Source organism: Macrosteles quadrilineatus, unplaced genomic scaffold (assembly GCF_028750875.1).
Source record: "Macrosteles quadrilineatus isolate MER2022 unplaced genomic scaffold, UCM_ALF_1.0 Scaffold_1__1_contigs__length_201487025, whole genome shotgun sequence".
NCBI lineage: Eukaryota > Metazoa > Arthropoda > Insecta > Hemiptera > Cicadellidae > Macrosteles > Macrosteles quadrilineatus.
In genome coordinates, this window is record NW_026542594.1 from 172,569,212 (window position 1) to 172,589,647 (window position 20,436).

Consider the following 20,436-nt stretch of genomic DNA (forward strand, 5'->3'; position numbering starts at 1 on the left):
AATGGGTGATGTCTGACGATTGCCATTAAGTTTAGAGCTTGGGTAATAAATTTTCACTAGCAATGTAAAAACTATAAATCTTCAATAAATATTATGAGAAGTATAATTAGATACATTTGTTTAGCAGTAAATTTTAGAACAAAATACCAATAATATGTGTTTTGTAGAAGTATAAATTTTACATCACATATTTATTTTTTGAAAGAACTATTCTAAAACTTAAGTTTTATTCAACAATTTAGCTAGGCGTAATTAATATTGTGATGCACAAGTTTAAGCTTAATTAGAAATGCCCACGGTCAAAATACATTGCTAGGCGCAATTGCATTAGATTTCAGTTCATTAGAGTTAAATCGTTGTAATTGAGAACGCTCAGATGACTCTGAATAAGCAATAGATCCATTTATGATCATACCTCCAATGCCTGTTGAAATTAATTTGTCAAACGATATTGAAAGTAAAAGAAATGCTGAGTGAACAGGCCCAGGAAACGGTTTCCTAGTACTGAAGGATAACCTTTCTAACCAAGATAGTTGAACCATTATTTCTGTTGATCTAAATTCGTAGACATTCTTATAGAACTGCCCCTCAAAAAGGATAAAATTTAACCTCGTAATCAACTTAATTCTGATTTTGATGAAATTTGGTACAGACGTGTAAACCTACTTTTATTAGATTGAGTTCATGAACCAGCATTATTTGACTATTTTAATGTGGTTTTACGGAGTGAAAATTGGGTTTCCCACTATTTACCAACAAAACATAAAACCGTGTAATTGTTTTCCAAACTATGTTGTAGAGCGAAAAATTTAAATAAACGCAGTACGACCAACCAATATTAGTACCTGAAGATAAAAAACTAAAAGTGCTAGTCAAATTTATAAAATTACTAAATAAGACAGACCATTTAGTGTTTATAAAACTCTTTATGTTTCAAATACTTGCTGAAGCATAAATGTATTAAAAGTCTGTTTTAATGCTGAGAGGACACTAAACTCTTGGTTATTACCCGTAAAGTAAAGTGTTACAAAGTTCGTGTAAAAGTTTAGTTTGGAGGAGTTTGCTTAAACCTCTTAACCGTTACCTAGATTAGGATTACCCTACTCTAAATACAGGGTGTCTTGCAGCTAACACAACTAACTTCTTTTCAAACTTTCACCCGGAAAAATTCACATAAATTTAAATATTAATAGTATTAATGACGTGAAGATTGATCAAGTGGTCTGAGATCAGATACGCTGCTTAGGTTGAAATCGTGCAGCTTGCCAAGGATAACTTGTTTTATCATAATTTACCCGAAAGTAAAAAAAAAAAAAAAAAAAAAAAAACATCTCAAATAACACTTGTAATAATATATTTACACTTATATTCTTTATTCACAAGACGGGAAATACATATAAAAGATTCTAGGTGAATTACATGAATAAAGCATTCGCCCTTTGGGTCTGGCCAGTCTGATGATGATTTGAGTGTCCAACCTAAATCGATCACTACCTACAATATTTTATGTATTTACCGTTTTGTGAGTAAACAGTATAAGTGTAAATATATTAAAAGTGTTATTTGACGTATTTTTTGTACTTGTGGTAATTTAATAACACAATTAAATTAAACGGGTTATTAAATTATTTTAATAACACGTATTATGCTGATCAAGAAGTTATTTATATGATATTTTATCAAAGTAGTGGTTTAATATCTCATAAAATTAGTGTAGTTAAGATATACCATTAGATATTCTTATTATCCTTATAATTCAGCTGAAGACTACATTTGGTCATGTTAAGCTTCGTTATCTTCATTTCGTCGAATTGAAGTTGTAATGACAAAATACAATAGTTTATTCTAAGCAATTGATTTCCTGGTAGTGTTAATGAATGTAAAAGGTAGACTGCAAAATTAATCTACTCTATAGACTAATACAAATTAATACATAATAGTTCATACATTAATACAAATTAATACATTTATACATATTAAAATTAATAATAATTAATACATATTACTCTAAGCACGTTTAATTGTAATTGAGTATTTAAACGTATATTATTGACAGCTATATTATCAGTAACCAAAGTCAATGATAAAAAAATATTTAATTTGATTTAGCTTGATTTATCTTTGGATAAAAGACCTTTCTCAGTTATTTATAATGTAAAATATAACCTAAATGATTTAGAGAAATATCTAAAATACAAATAAAACTTACTTTTACAACTTCTTACCTATGCATATTGTTTTTTATTTTATTTTTTATTTTATTTTATTTCCCAACGGCATAGCCACTTTACAATGAAAAACATTCACAACATAACAACTCACAACAAAATAGTGAATAAATAGTGAACAATAACAATAGTGGTAACAATATCAATAGTAACAAAAATATTAACAATACAAATATTTACAATTTTTTAATAGAAAGTTGGATGGCAACAAGTAGTGCATGAGTGAGATCAAGAAGAGTGTTATTGTTGGTGTACATGAGCTAACTCAACCATGATAGCAAACAGCTCGTATGCCAACTTGTTTCTTCCACAGCTAATTTAGTTTCTACAAGTTTTGCTACAGTTTTGAACCCATGCAGTTTTGAAGTTGTTTCAGCATTGTCTTTTGCATACTTAAGTTGACAACCTATCTATATAGACAGAAGGGGGGTTTGTATTAAAAACGAACATAGTTGTAAAACGAGCAGAGGGTACAATCTAAGCGTAATTTAAAACATAAGTTTTCTACCTAACTTTTTTTACCGGTACTTTTAGTTTTTTAGAAGTGGTTTAAAATATTCTAAAGCTTACAATAAGATATCATATAAGAATAAATAGTAATAATTTCTCATATTTGACAGAAATCATTAAATAATAACAGCACCATTTCTCATTGGCTCACCTCAACTACTTCCAAATAAGTGGTAAAAAATTCACTGTAAAACATTTCCTATTCAACATATAAACATACGATTTTACTTATGCTAGTAGAAAGATATCTGTAAGTGCCCCTTCCAAATCAAATCAATGTTGTAATTACTTTACTATAAACACTGTCATATTTAGTAAACAATCAATGTTGAATAAAGAGTTTAATATGATTCAATGTAGTTAAATAGTAAAATGAATCTAATCCAAAATTATGTAAACAGAAACATGTTGGACCTTTACCTGCCACAAAATTTTATTGATAAATGTTTAAGACATGTTCAAAGTATAACCACGTTCCCTACCGATCGCCACAAATACGAGACGCTGTGGCCATTTTAATGGACTAGGGTATACATTTTAATATTACACATAAACCGGGTGTCGCTTGGTTAACAGTACACGCAGACCAAGGGCCAGTGATGCATCAAAGTAAAAAACTGTTTTGTCAACTATCATATAACGTCACTAATTAATTATCATTTCCGCAAACCAAGTGGCGAATATGTGCGACAGACATCCCTGTACACCACTGCAGATTCATGGCCTTCAAATGGACCGTTACGAAGATATACGCTTTTAAATAACATAGGAACAGCAACGCAAATATGCAACGTTAGTCTATTTAAATGGGACCAGTCTATGGATAGATAACAATTTTATTGATGAAATAAAAGGAGTACCTTATCCAACCACAGTTTCTGGTCACCACCAACTGTGGTTGGATAACGTAATACTTTTATTTGATCAATAATATGTTCCAACCAAGGGTCAAGATGAATAATAAAGATTTTAGTACTATTGTAGTAGCGAACGTGTTAAGCTTAACACTGCATACTCAAAAATAGCTTACAAGATACAGTCAAAGCTGGAATAATATTTTATCCTGAATGTAGGACTACAAGTTGATAAATAACCGTTTTCCTATAAACATTACATACTCTCGGGTAAAAAAATCAATACATCATACAATGCTTTGTAATACTTAAATTAGTTAATTAAGTTCCATCAAAACAAGGGGATCGTCATTTAAAAGATTTTTATGTTTTGTTTGAATGGTCCTTCGAGTTGGATGGAGGATATAAAAACCGGTTAGGTGTAAATAAATGAAAATACACGTACAAACTATCGAGTTACTAGACAAAATAGATTTAAAGGAACGCGAATAAATGCAATTCAACGATAAACCGAATGTGCAAAGAGCTATACTGAATTCCTATAGTATGTAACTTTTGTCACTACATTGTTAGTAGAAGTTATACAACTCCCCCGTTATCTCACATGTGTCCGGGAAGCCTCAAGGTCGTTGGGAAGTATTTGTAGTCTTCAACAGAAGAGAAACCAACAGCAAGGCTAGGCGTGACGTCACCTCAGATCCGCTTGGCCTCGATGTCCGCCTTAGTTCACTTTCACTGAGCAGGCAGACTCTGGAGATAGAAAGTGGGGTGGTTGCACTCTCATAACATGGGGAGATTTTAGTTTCAAGAGCAAATAAACATACAAAGTTCACAAGCTATTCCATAGCCGTTGAGTTTTGTCCGTATCTGGATGAAAAGTACTGTTCATTAATTATTTCTAGTTCTCCCAAAATCGATCAAGTCTACTAAGTAGTTATGTAGACAAATCCTTAAATAAAGTTAATATTTTTATCATGTATAAATATACTATATATACTATATTCGAACAGTAACAACGCTTTACACACTCATACAAACCATCAACAATTATTTTACGATATTGTTTTCTTAATTTGGATAATTTAAAATTTATTGTAAACAAAAAGTGAGTAGCATGTTATAACGTTTTTCTCAATATTTAATAAATTATAATTGTTGAGGATGGAATAACATAACTGTTTCTTAGATTATAATCTGTCTATACAGGGTGTCTTGCAACCTTATGAACAAACTTTGTCACGTTAATCAGCAAAAGAAACAAAAACGTAATCTAACTTAAGTGTCCTATTTCATTTCTCTTTCGGTCTATCTGTCTGTATGTGATAAAAAAAAAACTTTTATAACTTCTTAACCGTTTTTGAGCTACAGCGTTGAAATTCTGTAAATATGTTATTCTTATTGACCACTATTTTTGTAAAAAAATATGAATAAACACTTTTAACCCATTTTAAAATGGTAGATTTGTAAAATATTTAATGCCAAATTCCAGACAACAGTTACTTTTACTAAACATTTTCAATGCATCTAAAATGTTCAGATTACAATGATATATTATAAGCGTAGTTTGGACAAAGAATAACTGAGAAATTAATTTGTTCTTGTTATACCTTCAGTTTTCTTTTTTAAACAAAGCTAAATTGATTAAACTACTTTTTAACATTGTTTAAATGTGGTAAACCAAAAGTATAATAAAGGAAAAGATTTTTTCAAAGTTATTCTTTGTCCAAACTAAGCTTATAACATATCTTTATATTTAGATGGAAATTCTAAAATCTGGGTATTATGATACTTTCCTCTTAGTATCGAGCTCTTCAGACTGTAAAGGATGTAAAACTGAGATGAGGTTTTAACATGACATGAAGGCGTGTTGATATGTTGACATCTCTTTGAGCAAGCTTCGTTCACTATCAGATGTATGATTTATTTATCCATGTCACTATCATGAAAATAAATTAAGAGGATCGGTGTCATATGACCGGATACATGATACATATTGGCGTTGATTTTTCTAATAACCAAGAATGTTGAGGACAGTTTTTAGTGAAATGACATGTTTTAAGATATTTGAGCTAACCGTTTTTACATATCTTCATTTAGGTTCGCTAGAAGAAATTAAACCTACGTGTATAAATTTATCTCATTTTGCCACCTCTTATGTGCGTACTAAGTTTGAAGTGAACCATTTTAGGTGTTAAGAAGTAATAGATTTATTGTAAGAATCTCTTACAGTCAGACAGGAACCCTGGCATTTAGACCCTTTTTTTATCTAATATTTGACCCAAGGAGTAAATTTGCAAAACCCTGAGAGTGTGTAAGCACCCTGTAAAAGTTAAACCATTTACTATATATACACTTTTTAAAATTAAATAACCTTTTGGCTAGCAAAGATTTAGAAAAAAATCCTAACTAAAAAATCTTAGTTGTTCGTATTCATGTTTTAGTAGGCTAGGGTAATTTTCTATATCCTATTATAATATACAAAAATATAACAATAGCAAAATGCTGAGGTGTCAAAGATACGTTATAAAATAAATACAGTATGCACGTTTACTACACAAGGATTTCTAAAAAAATTATAACTATAGAAAAGGTTACAGCTAACCTTTTTATGCATTGGAAAACTATTTAACTTTTTTGGAGAAAACCGTGTTAAATTTCTTCCTTGTGAATCTACAGCTTCACTGTTTTCTAGTAATGTGTTTCTCGTACAAAGTGGCCTTACGTTGGAAGTATTAAACATGTTCTTGAATAGTAGGAAAACGCTCACTTTGCCGATTAAATAATTCAAGCCATAGTTACATGCTTTGAAATTGTTCATAATCTACTCAACTATAAACTTTTCTTTGAAGCTCTGATGCACGTGCGGTGGTTTAGAGCGAAAGCGGTCAACTTATTGAAATAGTTTAAACTGAGATAGTACAATAAACCAGAAACTCGTCGTTGTACTAGAAAACCTTTTGCCGAATTGATACCGAAACAGTTGAATGTAGCTAAGAATTTCCATTTTTTTTTTAAAGCTAAATAAGCGAATAATTGGATTATATATGTTAAGTATATATGTTAAGTTAGCTTTTGTGACTTTCTAAAAATATTAGTCACTTTATAAATGCCCCGAAATTGACATAACTGTCCTTGAGCAGTGGGAGAAGTACCGTGATATGTGATGACTGGAGGTCTTGAACCAAAGTCACGGTCTAAATACATCGATTTACACAATGTTGATTAGTGAGACTACAAAATTACCCACAATGCCTGAAGACCCACTTTTAAACCACTAAGTTAACCCGCCACATGTTAATTAACGAAAATCTACATAATGAAAAATGTCACAAAAACGGTATCTCCTTTAAATAAAATTTATTTTTGAACGTTGAGGTTAACTTAAAATGGAAACTAATTACCAATAAAAAAACTTACAAGTAAGGACAAAATACTTTGAGTAAAACATTAAATTTAAGAAACGTTGAAGACGCTTACAAAATTTCTCTGAAATCTCTTTATGCCATAGAACATTTCAAGAAAGGCTGTACGGTCATGAACCAATTGATGTAATGCAGTTCTTTTCTTTAGAATCTTATCTAGCAATAGCTATTTGTAGCCTATATATGGTATTTTATAATTTTCCTTCTAGGAATAAACTAAACGATTTCCTGAATTTAAGAAATAAAATGGATTATGAATGTGTGTTCAAATTTACATGTTCGATAAGAAGAAGAATAAATCAAGCAGTTTTTCGAACAAACTTTATAGAAATGTTGGATTGGTCTTTAAACATGTCATCTACAACTCTTTCATTCGTTGCCAACGCTTTCATTGCCTCTCCTGAATAGCAACTTGACACAGAAAGAGTCCTTTTAGTTTTCCATATTGATATATTTTTATATGCAATGCTTAACTATTGATAATAAAAAAGCCACTCTATTACCTTCCCTGTAGCGGCAAACTTGAGTACTCTTTAAACTAATGTTATTTAAATAGGGAAATATCTGACAGTTTTTAAGGTATATTTTAGAGATATATAATCAGACAAATGTAAACTCACTTAGTCTGCAGGTTTGCATCGTGGGTGGGGGGGGGGGTGGGGGTATTTTGTCTGAGTTAGGGTTTGTGGCATTGTATTATATATACAGTATATATATATATATATATATATATATATATATATTTCCTTACTTTTAAGATTTGCTTAGGACTTCAATTTGGCCGTCCCATCGAAGAAATAGAGTATCACTGAAGAATGTTTTTTAAAGTCATTTAATGATTTTATGTTTAGTTTGTTAGATCTATTTTTATAATTACTATTTTCAATTTTTAACAATGCCGAGATTTTTGCCATCTGGTACAATATCGCATTTAATATAAGTACCAAATCATACCAAATCGTTCGCTATTTTATCAAGTTGTACCTGTACAATACCCATTGCATTGCATTGTATTTTACTGCAATTGTATAGTATTTTTATTTAATGGTGTATTTTTTCTTGTATTGGGTACTTTTGTGTAATTGAGTTGTGCTACAAACCGTGGTAGTGCTGCAGATGGTTAGTGTAACACCATTGTCACAACAAAGAGAAAATAGAGTTTCCCATTAGAGTACAGGTGCGATGTATTCAAACGATGGTGTAAGGTTTAAATATTACAGCATTACTCGAGAATGATACTTTGATTTCATGTCCTTGTTTGATTGGCCTTAATTGTTAAAGTAACTGTCACACACAAGGGCAAATTTGTTTTTTTATATAATAAAAAAAATAATGACAATAATTAGTGCTTTAAATGTTAAAAGAAACTACAATTTCGATAACGCTTCCTAGTGACACTTTCGATGCAATATTCTGGAAATGAATGTTTAAGACCAGAATCAAATTGAAATCTGTATCGGGATGTTTTGCCTTTGTGAGACCAAGCTATATTGAATGTGTGTCATAAAGGAAGCAAAACTTGAAAATACGCATGATGAATATAAATATCGGTAGCTTGAAATATATCACATACAGAGTATATTTGAAACTGTAACTCGTAACAAATACTTTGTTACGGGTTCTGAACTTGTTTTAATAATAGAAAATATTTGTACTCATACAGGGCTTCCCTTAAGTAAGTGACACCAATTTAGAACATGTAAAAAAAATCCAAAAACACTTTGTTTATGAGAAATACGCCACATTGTTTAGTGGTATTTATTTTGTTTTCTTTAAATCTATATGAAATTTGGTATATCTATCAAACAAAACAACCTATTCGTGAAAAGATTAATGTTAAACATGCTTTAAGGTGTCATCATGGTGACCACTTCAATTTTATAGTTTAAATTACAAAACAGTTACCATGTTTTATTAACAATATGTCAAAAACACATTGATTTGGTATAAAAGGCTCTATATAAATACCCCCACCGCAGCAAACCTGCAGACAAAGTGAATTTCCATTTGCCTAATTAGATTTAGACTATAATGTCTCCTTAAAAATATCACATATATTCCCTATTTAAATAGCATTAGTTTAACAACTACTCTAGGTTTGCTGCAACAGGGAGGGTAAAAAAGTGTTTTTTTGTAAAATGTTAAAAGTAAAAAAATTTATGAAAAGAAAGCATTTTCCAAATGTGATCAAAATATGCTCACAAACGAGCAAACAACAACAGTTACTTATTATCTATAAGAATGACATGGGAATTTTAAATTTAAAATATTTTAATTTTCTCCGTAGCATTAGGCACACAATCATAAGTCTAAAACAATCATAAAATTGGTGGTGTCCCATAAGAAAGTTTGTAGCCACCATGCTGGAAAATGTTGGCCATTTTTGAACATTGGAATTAATATTTTTAATATCATTAAACACTAGCTAGTTTAAGTTCTCCATTTAATGTTCTCTCTAAATCTAATAGTTTCTGAGATACCAACGGTGGCACAGTAAGTTGTTCACCTTGTATAAATATATATTTGATAATTTTAAGCATTTTACCTTAAAAAAAAAAAAAAAAAAAAAAAAACTAAGTGACAGATTTCCAGCTAACAAGGCGTTTTTGCAAAAGAACATTTATACATGATTTTCGTTTTTCCACTTATAAAATCTATTAGGGCAAACATTTTTTACTTACTTACGGGACACTTTGTATACTTTAAATACACATAAAAATATCACCGACTTACAAACAGAATTGTACTATTCATTTATATTGTCCACGTGGACATCTCATTCTATTGTAAATTTTACCGCAGCTTTCTTTATTGTGTCATGTTTAATTACATAAAATAAAAACCTTTTGTTTATTTCTTATACGGAATCATTTAAGGTTTGCACTTTAGTCTTTGGTTTCGATAGCCATCATTCTAGTTTAAATATACCAATTTATATTCAACCTATTTTGATTGGACTTTATATTCATTGAGTAATTTCTTTTTTTATTTCTCAAGTATTTTTCAATAAGCTTGTATCAAGGACCCATGTGAAGTATTGTTTTAAAGATAATATAAATTTTATTTATGTTTTTAATGTGTACAACATCAAGAAAAATGTTCCCAGTTAATGGATAACATTATTTGACCTTTCTTTAAATGTTACGTAAAAGGTCATGGTCATCAGTGTTGGTAGTTTTATTTTCCTTAGGAGCTTACCTACTGATAACATATTCCAACAGAGAGAGTTTACTTACTAAAAAGTGTATATGGTAATTGATATATAATGTCCTCTATAATCTATATAAACAGTATGTACTCAGGTCCACTCTACTATGCAACGCAATATATCACAACCCTAAGGCATGCTGTCAATTGATGTTTGCTTTCAATATTTACTACATTAAATGCCTTCAAGGTACGCTACAAATATACTCTTGAGAAGAAAAACAAACCTTGTAGTTTTTAGCCATAAAATGTATGGTGCATTGCTTTAATGATCTTTATAAGCTTTTTAACTATGAAATTCATTTTAGTTATGCCCTTTGATAATAGTTTACCAACTATTTTGACTTTATACCGTATATTTAATAAATACAATTAATTTTCATGTAGAGGAGAGGGTTGTCATTTTAAGTTTTTCTTAGATATGATTTAATAATCATTACGAATACTTCCAATAACATTCTAGGTTTAGTTATTGCATGGTTATAGTACATAAGTATATAGTTTGGTTCAGGTTATTATTGCCATAAAAGGCATTTTTAAGACAGTATAAGGCTTTTATATAATAGTTGGTTTGATCAATTGTCTCTTTTTTGGAAGATGTAGTTTTAAGGAATTTTTATTATGTTTTTACCATTGATAGTGACATTTTGAAAAAGATAAACCTTATTTTAAAAATGTTAACGTTAACTATTTGCTACTAAGAGACTTTTTGGGGTTTCCCAATAGTTTTTTTATAAAGGGAACTTTGCTATTTAGATTATCTATTTAGTTTGTATTTTTTTACAATCTTACTATTGGTATTTTTAGTAAGAGGTGGAGCGAGCTGGTCTAGTGGTTAGAGCGCGGGACTCGGGTTCAAATCCTGCCAAATTACCAATAGGTTTTATCTAAATGATAATGCCGTAACCCCCTAGGCCTAGCCTGAAGTAATGTGAAAAACAAATCCGGGCTCGTGCCTAGCGTCCTAGGGGGAAAAAAACTATTACAATTTTTAGTAGTATTGATTACATATATTGATGATGTCATAATCAGTTACAAAGGTTTGTTTATTTACAATGATCCCGGAATTTTGTTCATAGATTATTTGGTCATTAAGAGCCACTTTATGAGACTCAATAATCTAAGAGCAAAATCTTAGTGATGTTTTAAAGTTTGTATTCCCTAGGGACTTTTTTAGTGTTTGCGTGAGACTCTGACATTTTACTGCTGCTTTGTCTTCAATGATGCTATTGAAGATGCACTGCATTATACCCTTTTGTTTCTTCACAGGGCACGCCCAGTTCTCCGACAACACCCCGCCCGTGGTGGTGGTCGAGCGATACTGGACAGTGCCGGACACAGAGCCAGTGGGGGCGGTCATAGTCAGGGTACACGCCGAGGATAACGAAGGTGATCCTCTAGAGTACGGCCTGGAGAAACCCGATGGTCCTTCGAACTTCAACATCTTCATGAACAACAGTCTCCGGGATCTACCCTTCAGGATCGACAACCAGACAGGAGTCGTCTACACGAATGACTCTTTGGCTGACAGGGTGAGTGATAAATCTTTAAAAGTTGTTCAGGATTTTGAGAAATAGTTCACTAAAACATACTGATTTACGTTTATACACTTTAGCATCAGTGGTATTAGTTTTACTCCCAAAAATACTATATGGAACCTAAAAACCGAGATGGGTTTGAAAATTTCATATTAAAAAAGAAATAGTTAGAAGGTAAGAAATCGTTGTCTATAATATTTCAACATAAATTCGACAGCACCAATAAACTACCTTTAAAATCATCCTAAATAAAAAAAATGTATTTGATGAATTTGATTCGTTATAAGTTACCCTTTTAAATGTAGGTAAATAGGTACTATTGTTGCTTTGTCAACGTTGTACTGTACAGCCGGATGAGCGATATATGTTTTACGAATCATAAATGGATTAGTGTGTTTATTTAGTCTTAAATTAAAACAGAATAACAACTTGAATTGAGTGATGAGAGATCGATTGAAACCAAATCACAAGGATAAAGAATTGCCAGTCCACAAGCACTAAAACTTGCAGCTAAGTAAAGTTTAGTTGGGTAACTATCCATTATCTTTTACTATATTTTTTAGTTATAGTTACTTCATGATTTTGTACTGCAAAACGGTAGTTCATCATCCATTTATAAGAAGAAGAAATTAATAAATGATCGACTCCTTTTCAAGATATTTTTGTAGCTTGGTAAATATTTGTATAAAACTTCCTTAAAGTAATTGGTTATCTGCACGTGCGTAATTGCAAAACTGAATTATAACTTTCTCAAAAAGGGTGTTTCGGCAGATCCAAATAATTTTGCTTTAAAACGCTTTTACTCTTCGAAGATAATTAAATATGCATGAGCAATGGAATATTTCACGAGATATGTTTGAAATATTACGCTTTAACACTATAAAATGCTTTTTAATAATGCGGTAGGTACTTGGATAATTCAATTTTAAAATTATTATTTCTAATATATGTAATTTTATCATGCAATTTTATCACCCCAAACTACTACTAAACAGTTTACAAAAAGCCCCTATTTATTAATTATTTATTGATAAATGAAGTTTTGTTATTAAACTAATTAATAATCGCAATAGCTAATATTATTGTCCTAAGTGATTTTTATTATCCAATTGCTCGGCACCATAAGAGCCTTTTCTATAATAAATACAGCAACCTTTTGATGTGTTACAATTCTTGAGACGTAAAATGATCATGCAGACTAATAAAAAAAATAATTAAAAAACGTGTACCTACAGGAAACGAGGGTGTACATGTTGTTGGTTAGTCATTAGAAATGTACAAACGATTATAATCATGATTTTTTTGCTTACACGCTAAAAAACTAACCTTATTATTCAAGGCCTTGTTGCAATAAAACCTAATGGCATTATGAAAATATTTGAAATTCAAATTCAAATATATTTATTTGTGAAAATACAATATCTTGCAAATACAATATCATATAATATAAATATTTCTAGCGCTACTAATTCCATGGTGGTTTGTGGCAGGCACCTTTCTATACATAATAATGGCAGCAGAAATGTAAAATTCTAAATATAGTTTGAAAAATTGCTTTATCATCAATCTGATTTATATATAATTAAATCATTAGAATAATAAATAAATGATAAGAATGAAACATTAAATAAATATAATTAAAGAAAAAATATAAAAGCCACTCATGAAACATTTTATAAAATGCTTTGAGGTGGTTTCAAGGTTTATTATACAATGTTATATTCACAGTTGCATGTAGTATTGAAGTAAAAATGCAGGAATTTGGTTGAAAATGTTATGGAACATCAGACCAAGCTATTAAGGTTACTAAATAATGTATAAGTAACTTCATCAAAGTACTTCTATGCCTAACTGGTGACTAATCAAGTGTAACTGTGCGGGGAATTTTCTGAGGTTTGAAGATTACTTGTTTACTTGTCGTTCTTATACTTCATCTTCTTTGTGAATTGACTAATATAAATAGGATACTTACCATCAGTGTATTTTGACTTTTAAGTAGTAGTTTCTTTTCGTTTAAGCAATTTCTATTTTCTTGTTTAAGCACTCTTTCGCTGTTTCATTTATTGTCGTGGTTTATAAGACCTTACATTTGATGTGAATATACTATAACCCTCTCCATTTTAAGATTAACCACGCATGGATGATTTTGCCTTCTTAATTTTATTTAGCCCTTGATCTATTATTACACGCTGTCTTCTCTTCATCAATTAGAAGTGCCCTTCTTGTCCTGACATGACTTGTTAATTTTACATCTATTGTGCAGGGTGGAGAGAGCCTGTTCTTGTACGTGACCGTCTACGACGGCCAGCTAACTCACAAGAGCGAAGTCTGGGTGGACATCATGAACACTACCGGACTCCAGGACTCCCGACGTCCCGCACCCCCCAGGATTCCGTCCAACATGGGTCCAGGGTTCCGAGCTCCTCCCCCTCCCAACCCAAACTTCCGCACGCCCTTTCATCCTATGTTGTTTCCAGGAAGACCTTTTCCAAAACCTATAAACAATGTTCAACTTCCTAGTCAACCTGCGACTACAAAGGTATCTTCGACAACTACTACCACAACCTCTACGACAACAACGACCGAGTCTACTACAAAGGCTGCTAATTTAACGACAACTACGGTGAAACCTACAAAGGTCACCGAAGACACTTCTGCGACAAACAAAGTCGTGGTAACGTCCGCACCAGTGGATGAAAGTCAAGCTGTGATCAGGAACCTTGCTTTAACCATCATACCTCTAGTGCTAGTGTGTGCCACCTTCCTTGTGTCTGCCATCAGTGTATGTGTGTTCAGGAAGAAAATGTGCAAGACAAAGAAAAAGTCCAAAAAGGGAGATAAGGTTTGTTGCAAATCACTTTATTTTAACCATACATCTTTTTTACGTCCAAATTTTGTCTCAGTGTTCCAGTCACTTTTGTTAAAGAGAGAACTCAAAGCACAATACACCACTAGTTCAAAAGTTAGTCAGAATCTAACTATTAGTTGACACCAGCAAACTCTCTGAGATCTAGTTAAACTTTTACTTGAATGGTTGCACAGAAAATAAGAATTATTTTATAACTTCCAATAAATTTTCGACCAAACAAATACGTTTATATATCAATTGTATTGCTTTAATGTTTTATTTTTTCATATATTTTTCTTTGCCTATATTAACCTGTAAGAACAGACCTAAATCGATACGCATTTAGAAACAGGAATCTGTTGTCTTAGTAAATCCTAAATACCATTTATCTCTTTTGCAAAATTACTGCTCATTTTTAGTCTTGTTGCATGGGACTTAAATACATGTGTGGGGATAGATTATATTGATATATTTGAAATTAGTACAGCTCACTACAGGATTATGTCTTCATTTCAATGTAGTGTGTAGGTTTTAAAGCTCAACTGTTTATAATAAATTATTTTCCCTTAGGATAAAGAGATGGCAGCCAACAACACATCCCTAGAGGAGCCAATGGCGATGCAGCAATGGCTTGGTCCTCGAGCATACAGCAACCGATACGAAGCTTGGGACTCGGAAACCGCTCAGGTGTGTAAACGGTTTTGATAATAACATAGATTAAAACTATGGTAATGAAACAAATGGGGATTTCTTCCTAAATTACCAGTATAAAAATTTCAGTGATTTAATCACTATGATGTGGTAACTTAATACTTTACTGATCCCAATTTTCACTGAACAGCTCAGAGACAGACACCAAACACAAGTACATAAATAGTCTAAAAAGTGAAGTCATTATATGGTAATTTAACAAAAACTGCATTTCATAAACACAATTTAGGGACTAAATATGTTTGGTTATTACGATTCTTTGTTGACATGACCAATCACATCACACTTCTTTCAGGTAAAGTATGTCACTGGAACAAGTATTATAATATTAGTTTATCATTAAAAGTAATAAGGACAAATAGGGCACTATTTTATGAAACATTAACTTCAATAATCTCTGCAAAAAACTACTTCACTATTTAAAACAGATTTAACTTCCAACATTAACTAAAAACATATAAAAGCTTTTCTTGTATTTGCAAGAATAGCATTTCAATTTAAACTGCATTAAGTTCCTTTATGCATAAACTAAAACTGAAAAAGGTGCAACAACAAGTAAAGTAAACTGTGAGGTAAAATGTAATGCTTCTAAGAGTTGCATATCATTTTAAAGGGAGTCTTTATACAACCGAGACTTTAGTTGAAAGCCTGAACATCACAAACCTTTACCTCTCAGTTTTAAAAGTGTGAACACAAAGTTAACTACCAGAGGGGAGGATTTTTTATATTCAGATCTTTGTTGTTGCTTAATTTATTCATCTGAAGAGGTCGAGATGGCTTAGAATTGTAATTGGACACTTATCATGAGATCTTTTTATTTAAAATATACAACAAAGCAGTATGGATTAATTTAATATTACAATTTTATTAAATTTTAATATTATTGTTTCATAATATTAGAATTTGAAAAAGTTAAATTAAGTTTGAGTATCTCTATGAACACACTTACAATGCAAATTATACTTATTTTAATAAAAAAAACTCTTGTGTTTTTGCATTTAACTGTGAGACAGAATTAATAGCTATTTACATTACAAGTGTAGTAAGAGCGTTTTTACATCACGCAGGTGAATGTTGTGCAACGAGCGAAAGCGAGTTGCATAATTCACCGAAGTGATGTAAACACGCTCTTGCGTAACGTGTAACGTACAAGATTTTACCTGACCCGACAATATGCAGGAGGTTACGAGCAATATGCTTCATTATCCATTTCACCCATCTGCTAACAGTAAGGTTCATTTACAAACAAAAGCTAGGTTAGGAAAATTCTTCAAAGCATAACAATAAAATTCAAGCACACAGATGATTTCTAGCGTTGAACGTCGTTGGCTCCATAGAGGTATATTTTTAAAGTTATCCACTCAATGTTATTTAAAAGGGTTTCATGACCCCACCGAGTGAGTTTTTTTCAACTTTACATCACTCTTGAAGTTAGGAAGTTGTATACATCACGCTTGGGATAGGGGAGTTTAACATGGCGGGTTAGGTAAAAGTAATTTATCTATGGTAATATAAACATATTTAATAAGAGTCAAAAGATAAACTCTAAAGGGAAAAGTAAAGTGATACAATATGAACAAATTTAACAGTTGATGCATCTTCAACATTTTAAATGTGATTAAACACAGCCCTTTAATTGAGGTTCCTGCCCTTAGGGGTAGGGTTTACTGAAAACTCATATTTTTCGAAGAAGTTTCAAATCAAGAACATTCAAGTATGCAATTAAGATGTGTGCAGCTTATGGTTTTCTCAAAAGTTCAGATCCTTCTTAGCTGTATATAGGTAGCTAAACCTAACACTAGTGTTATAATCCTCCTAGTAATAAGTGTTGGATTTTCCTAATTTACAATCTATGGTTACTATAAAATTATTTGTGGTGAACGATATATTAAACATATTTCTGATACGATTATGTATATTCAGCATGGGGGAGCAATGACAGCAGCGCAGCCACTTCCAGAGAAGCTAGACCCTTGGGAGTTCCCTAGGCATCACCTTAAAGTCTTCAACATTCTCGGAGAAGGATGTTTCGGTCAAGTCTGGAAGTGTGAAGCTATGTCTATTGCAGGTGAGTTCCATGGGAAAATTACATGACTGTAATAGATCCTAAGTTACTCCATATGTTGCATTTATTAGTTTGTATTTTTTCCTTAGGAGAAATATATAGAATGTATCTAGAAATGTATCTATTACATTTATAAATGGAATAAGGTAGAGAGAATAAAAGAAAAGGTGTGGCTAAATAAACTCATCTATCATGTATTTTTGTATATTTGAATAAGGCATTTTTTACTGCCGGGCTTATTTTTGGTGAGTTTTCCATACAGGGAGTAAGCGATTACGTAGGTCTCATTAAGAATACCTGGACCCAGGAACGATTTTTTAAAGTTTCATGTCCTTAGATGCAAACAACCCCTTTTGTTCTACTTAATAGAAGGGTTATAGGGTAAAAGTTGTGTTTAACCATTTTTGATCCCCAACAAATTAAATACAATTACTTTTGAAACATTTATATAGAGCTTAGAAAATAAACAGTTTAGAATATTGACACGTTGTTGTACAATGTGTGTTACCTTTTTCTTTTTACATGATAATGCATATTCCATAGTCCATACTGCATTTGGTGGATGGCAATAAATAATTCTTATTCTTACGGTGAAAACTCCAGAAAACTGTAAGTTTAAAATACATTATCTTTTTTAATGTGAAGGATAAGTAAACTGATAAGTGCTTGCTTATGGATGTATTTTGATCCAAGATCTAGTATTTCATAAATTTTATTCTCAACCAATAACATTTCACTTTACAACACCTTTCCTGTAGGAGAAAACCTCTACATAAAAAAAATGGGGGTTAATCTTTTTTATCTGGATAGAGAATGAATTTTAAATAAAAAAATATGATAGTAGAAATTAAATAAACATAATCCAACATTACCCATTATAACATAAACTGCTTCGGTGCACAGTAATTATTGAAATAAATTTCATCCAATTGCAAACAAATATTTGTGTTCAATTTCAGTATTTTCAATAAGCGATCCGAAACGAATAAATTCACCAAGTTATTCTGATGGTATTTTACTGTGAGCGGGTCGTAACGTCAATATCAAGCGCGAGTTTGGGATTAGAAAAAATAATCTGAACATGTTTAAACTTACTTCAAAATTGATTTTTTAAACCGTATACCACTAGGCTTCTAGGCTTTGTAGTAGACAATACTTTAAACTGTATTACTTTTGGCAATACCTAACGACTAATTAGAACCCAATTCCTAATTATTTCCTTATTGCTTATGAGATAGAATAACAGGGGCTGAGCAATATTTAATTGAATATTTAAATTAAAAGGTAATGTATTGAAATCATTAAATATTATAACTGACGAGCGTCAGTTAGATTTTTAAATTTAAATAATAATAACTTTTAATATTATACAACTGATACAGAGTTAAGTTAAAGTGTCTCAAACGAAAACGTGTGCATTTCAACATTATCATATGGCAATTTTTAACTAGCCTACTGATTATTCTTAAGTAACTGTATCATATTAACACTTGTTATTGTATTACAATTGTATAGCAAACAATTGCATGAATTGAGTGCATGTTCCTCGACATGAATTGTAAACATAATTAGTACAAGGGTATTCAATCAAACAATAGAATGTACAACCACACTAAGGGCTGTAGAGTCCCCAAACCATACATGAGTGGTTTTGATATACCGTAGAACAGAGCCATCTGATTGTCTTTGAAACAACTAAATGACTTTGGTAACAACCACATTGTCTTATCAAAGACAGCGAAACCAGACAGTACGGAAACAACATCTATCTATTAATCAAAGCTCAGTGAATGACAAATGTGGGTTCTTTTGTGTTCTAAAATGGAATAAATCATAAACGTTTTTAAAATTTTATCTTTAGGACACTCCTAAACAGTGTTAACAGATAGAATAAAAAATGAACACATGCAATATTTGTAGGAAAAATCCTCTTTTGAAATAGTTTCCTATTAGTATTGGGTATAGCTTAATGTTTATTCATTTGCAAAAAAAAAACATATTTTAAACACACAACCAGGGATATGTTTGTTTTATATAAAAAAGTTTGTTCCATTCAATGGAATAAATTCTAAATTAATCTGCAACTTAAGAAACCAACAAATGTTAAGCAAATCCATTGATTGGCAATCACTTTGTTCAAAAATATGAATAAATTAGGTTTGAAAATATATATTTACATATAGGAGCTTAATTCAGTCAAAAAACTTACAACACTCATATATTTCATGCTCATTACTGATATGGTTCACAGTCGTACAATTAATTATAATTATAACTTCTTTCAACACAGATTTATTGCAACTCTTGGTAAGGTATATTTATTTATATATATATATATATTTTCAGGCAGAGAAGGGCCATCCGTAGTAGCAGTTAAAACGCTTAAAGAAAACGCAGGAGAAAGAGAACGAACTGATCTCCTACAAGAACTACAAGTTATGAAAATGTTGGAACCTCATGCTAATGTGGTTAGACTTTTAGGCTGCTGCACAGAAAAAGGTAACAAATGTTCTTTAAACATTTTCACAAAATTAATGTATGCTGTTTCTATTCAGTAATTATTTGTCTTAGCGGTAACCAGGTTCAACGTTGTATCTTATGGATTCTGGTGACTTATTTATTACAAATACTGCTTTGATATGTAACCACGTCACAATATGACTAAATTGTCATTTATCTCCCTTAAATATATTTTTTTACATAACACTCATGTACAAGAATATAATTATTTCATAAAACTGACCTGGTTTCGTAGACCATTTCCAATGTCATATTTCCATATTCTCATAAATCTAGCTTAAGTTTTTTTTTTACTAATAGTATTGAACAACACTAAACCTTTTGTTAAGCATATACCATGATTATTGTTACCACCTATGTTAAGTATTTTTATTAATATTTTATAAACAATTTATACAAAAGTTTCTGAAACAAAATAACTCTAGATAATCATAGCACTTTCTTAAACTAAATTACTTTTTTATATAAAAGTCCTTAGAACTATATTTTCCAACCTGCATTTTGGTTAGTTAAACTCAGTTTCGGTTTGAAGT

General features: G+C 31.1%; 1 protein-coding gene across 2 annotated transcripts in view; it reads left to right on the forward strand.

Annotated features, from left to right (window-relative positions):
• Window positions 1-20,436, forward strand: part of LOC128990070 (tyrosine kinase receptor Cad96Ca) — a 57,092-nt gene that overhangs the window by 25,823 nt on the left and 10,833 nt on the right. For both annotated transcript variants that reach the window (XM_054412311.1, XM_054412303.1), the window contains exons 2-6: window positions 11,491-11,753; window positions 14,023-14,601; window positions 15,178-15,294; window positions 17,242-17,386; window positions 19,730-19,882. In XM_054412311.1, the coding sequence (XP_054268286.1) occupies window positions 11,491-11,753; window positions 14,023-14,601; window positions 15,178-15,294; window positions 17,242-17,386; window positions 19,730-19,882 (1,257 nt within the window). The remainder of the gene's footprint in view (window positions 1-11,490; window positions 11,754-14,022; window positions 14,602-15,177; window positions 15,295-17,241; window positions 17,387-19,729; window positions 19,883-20,436) is intronic.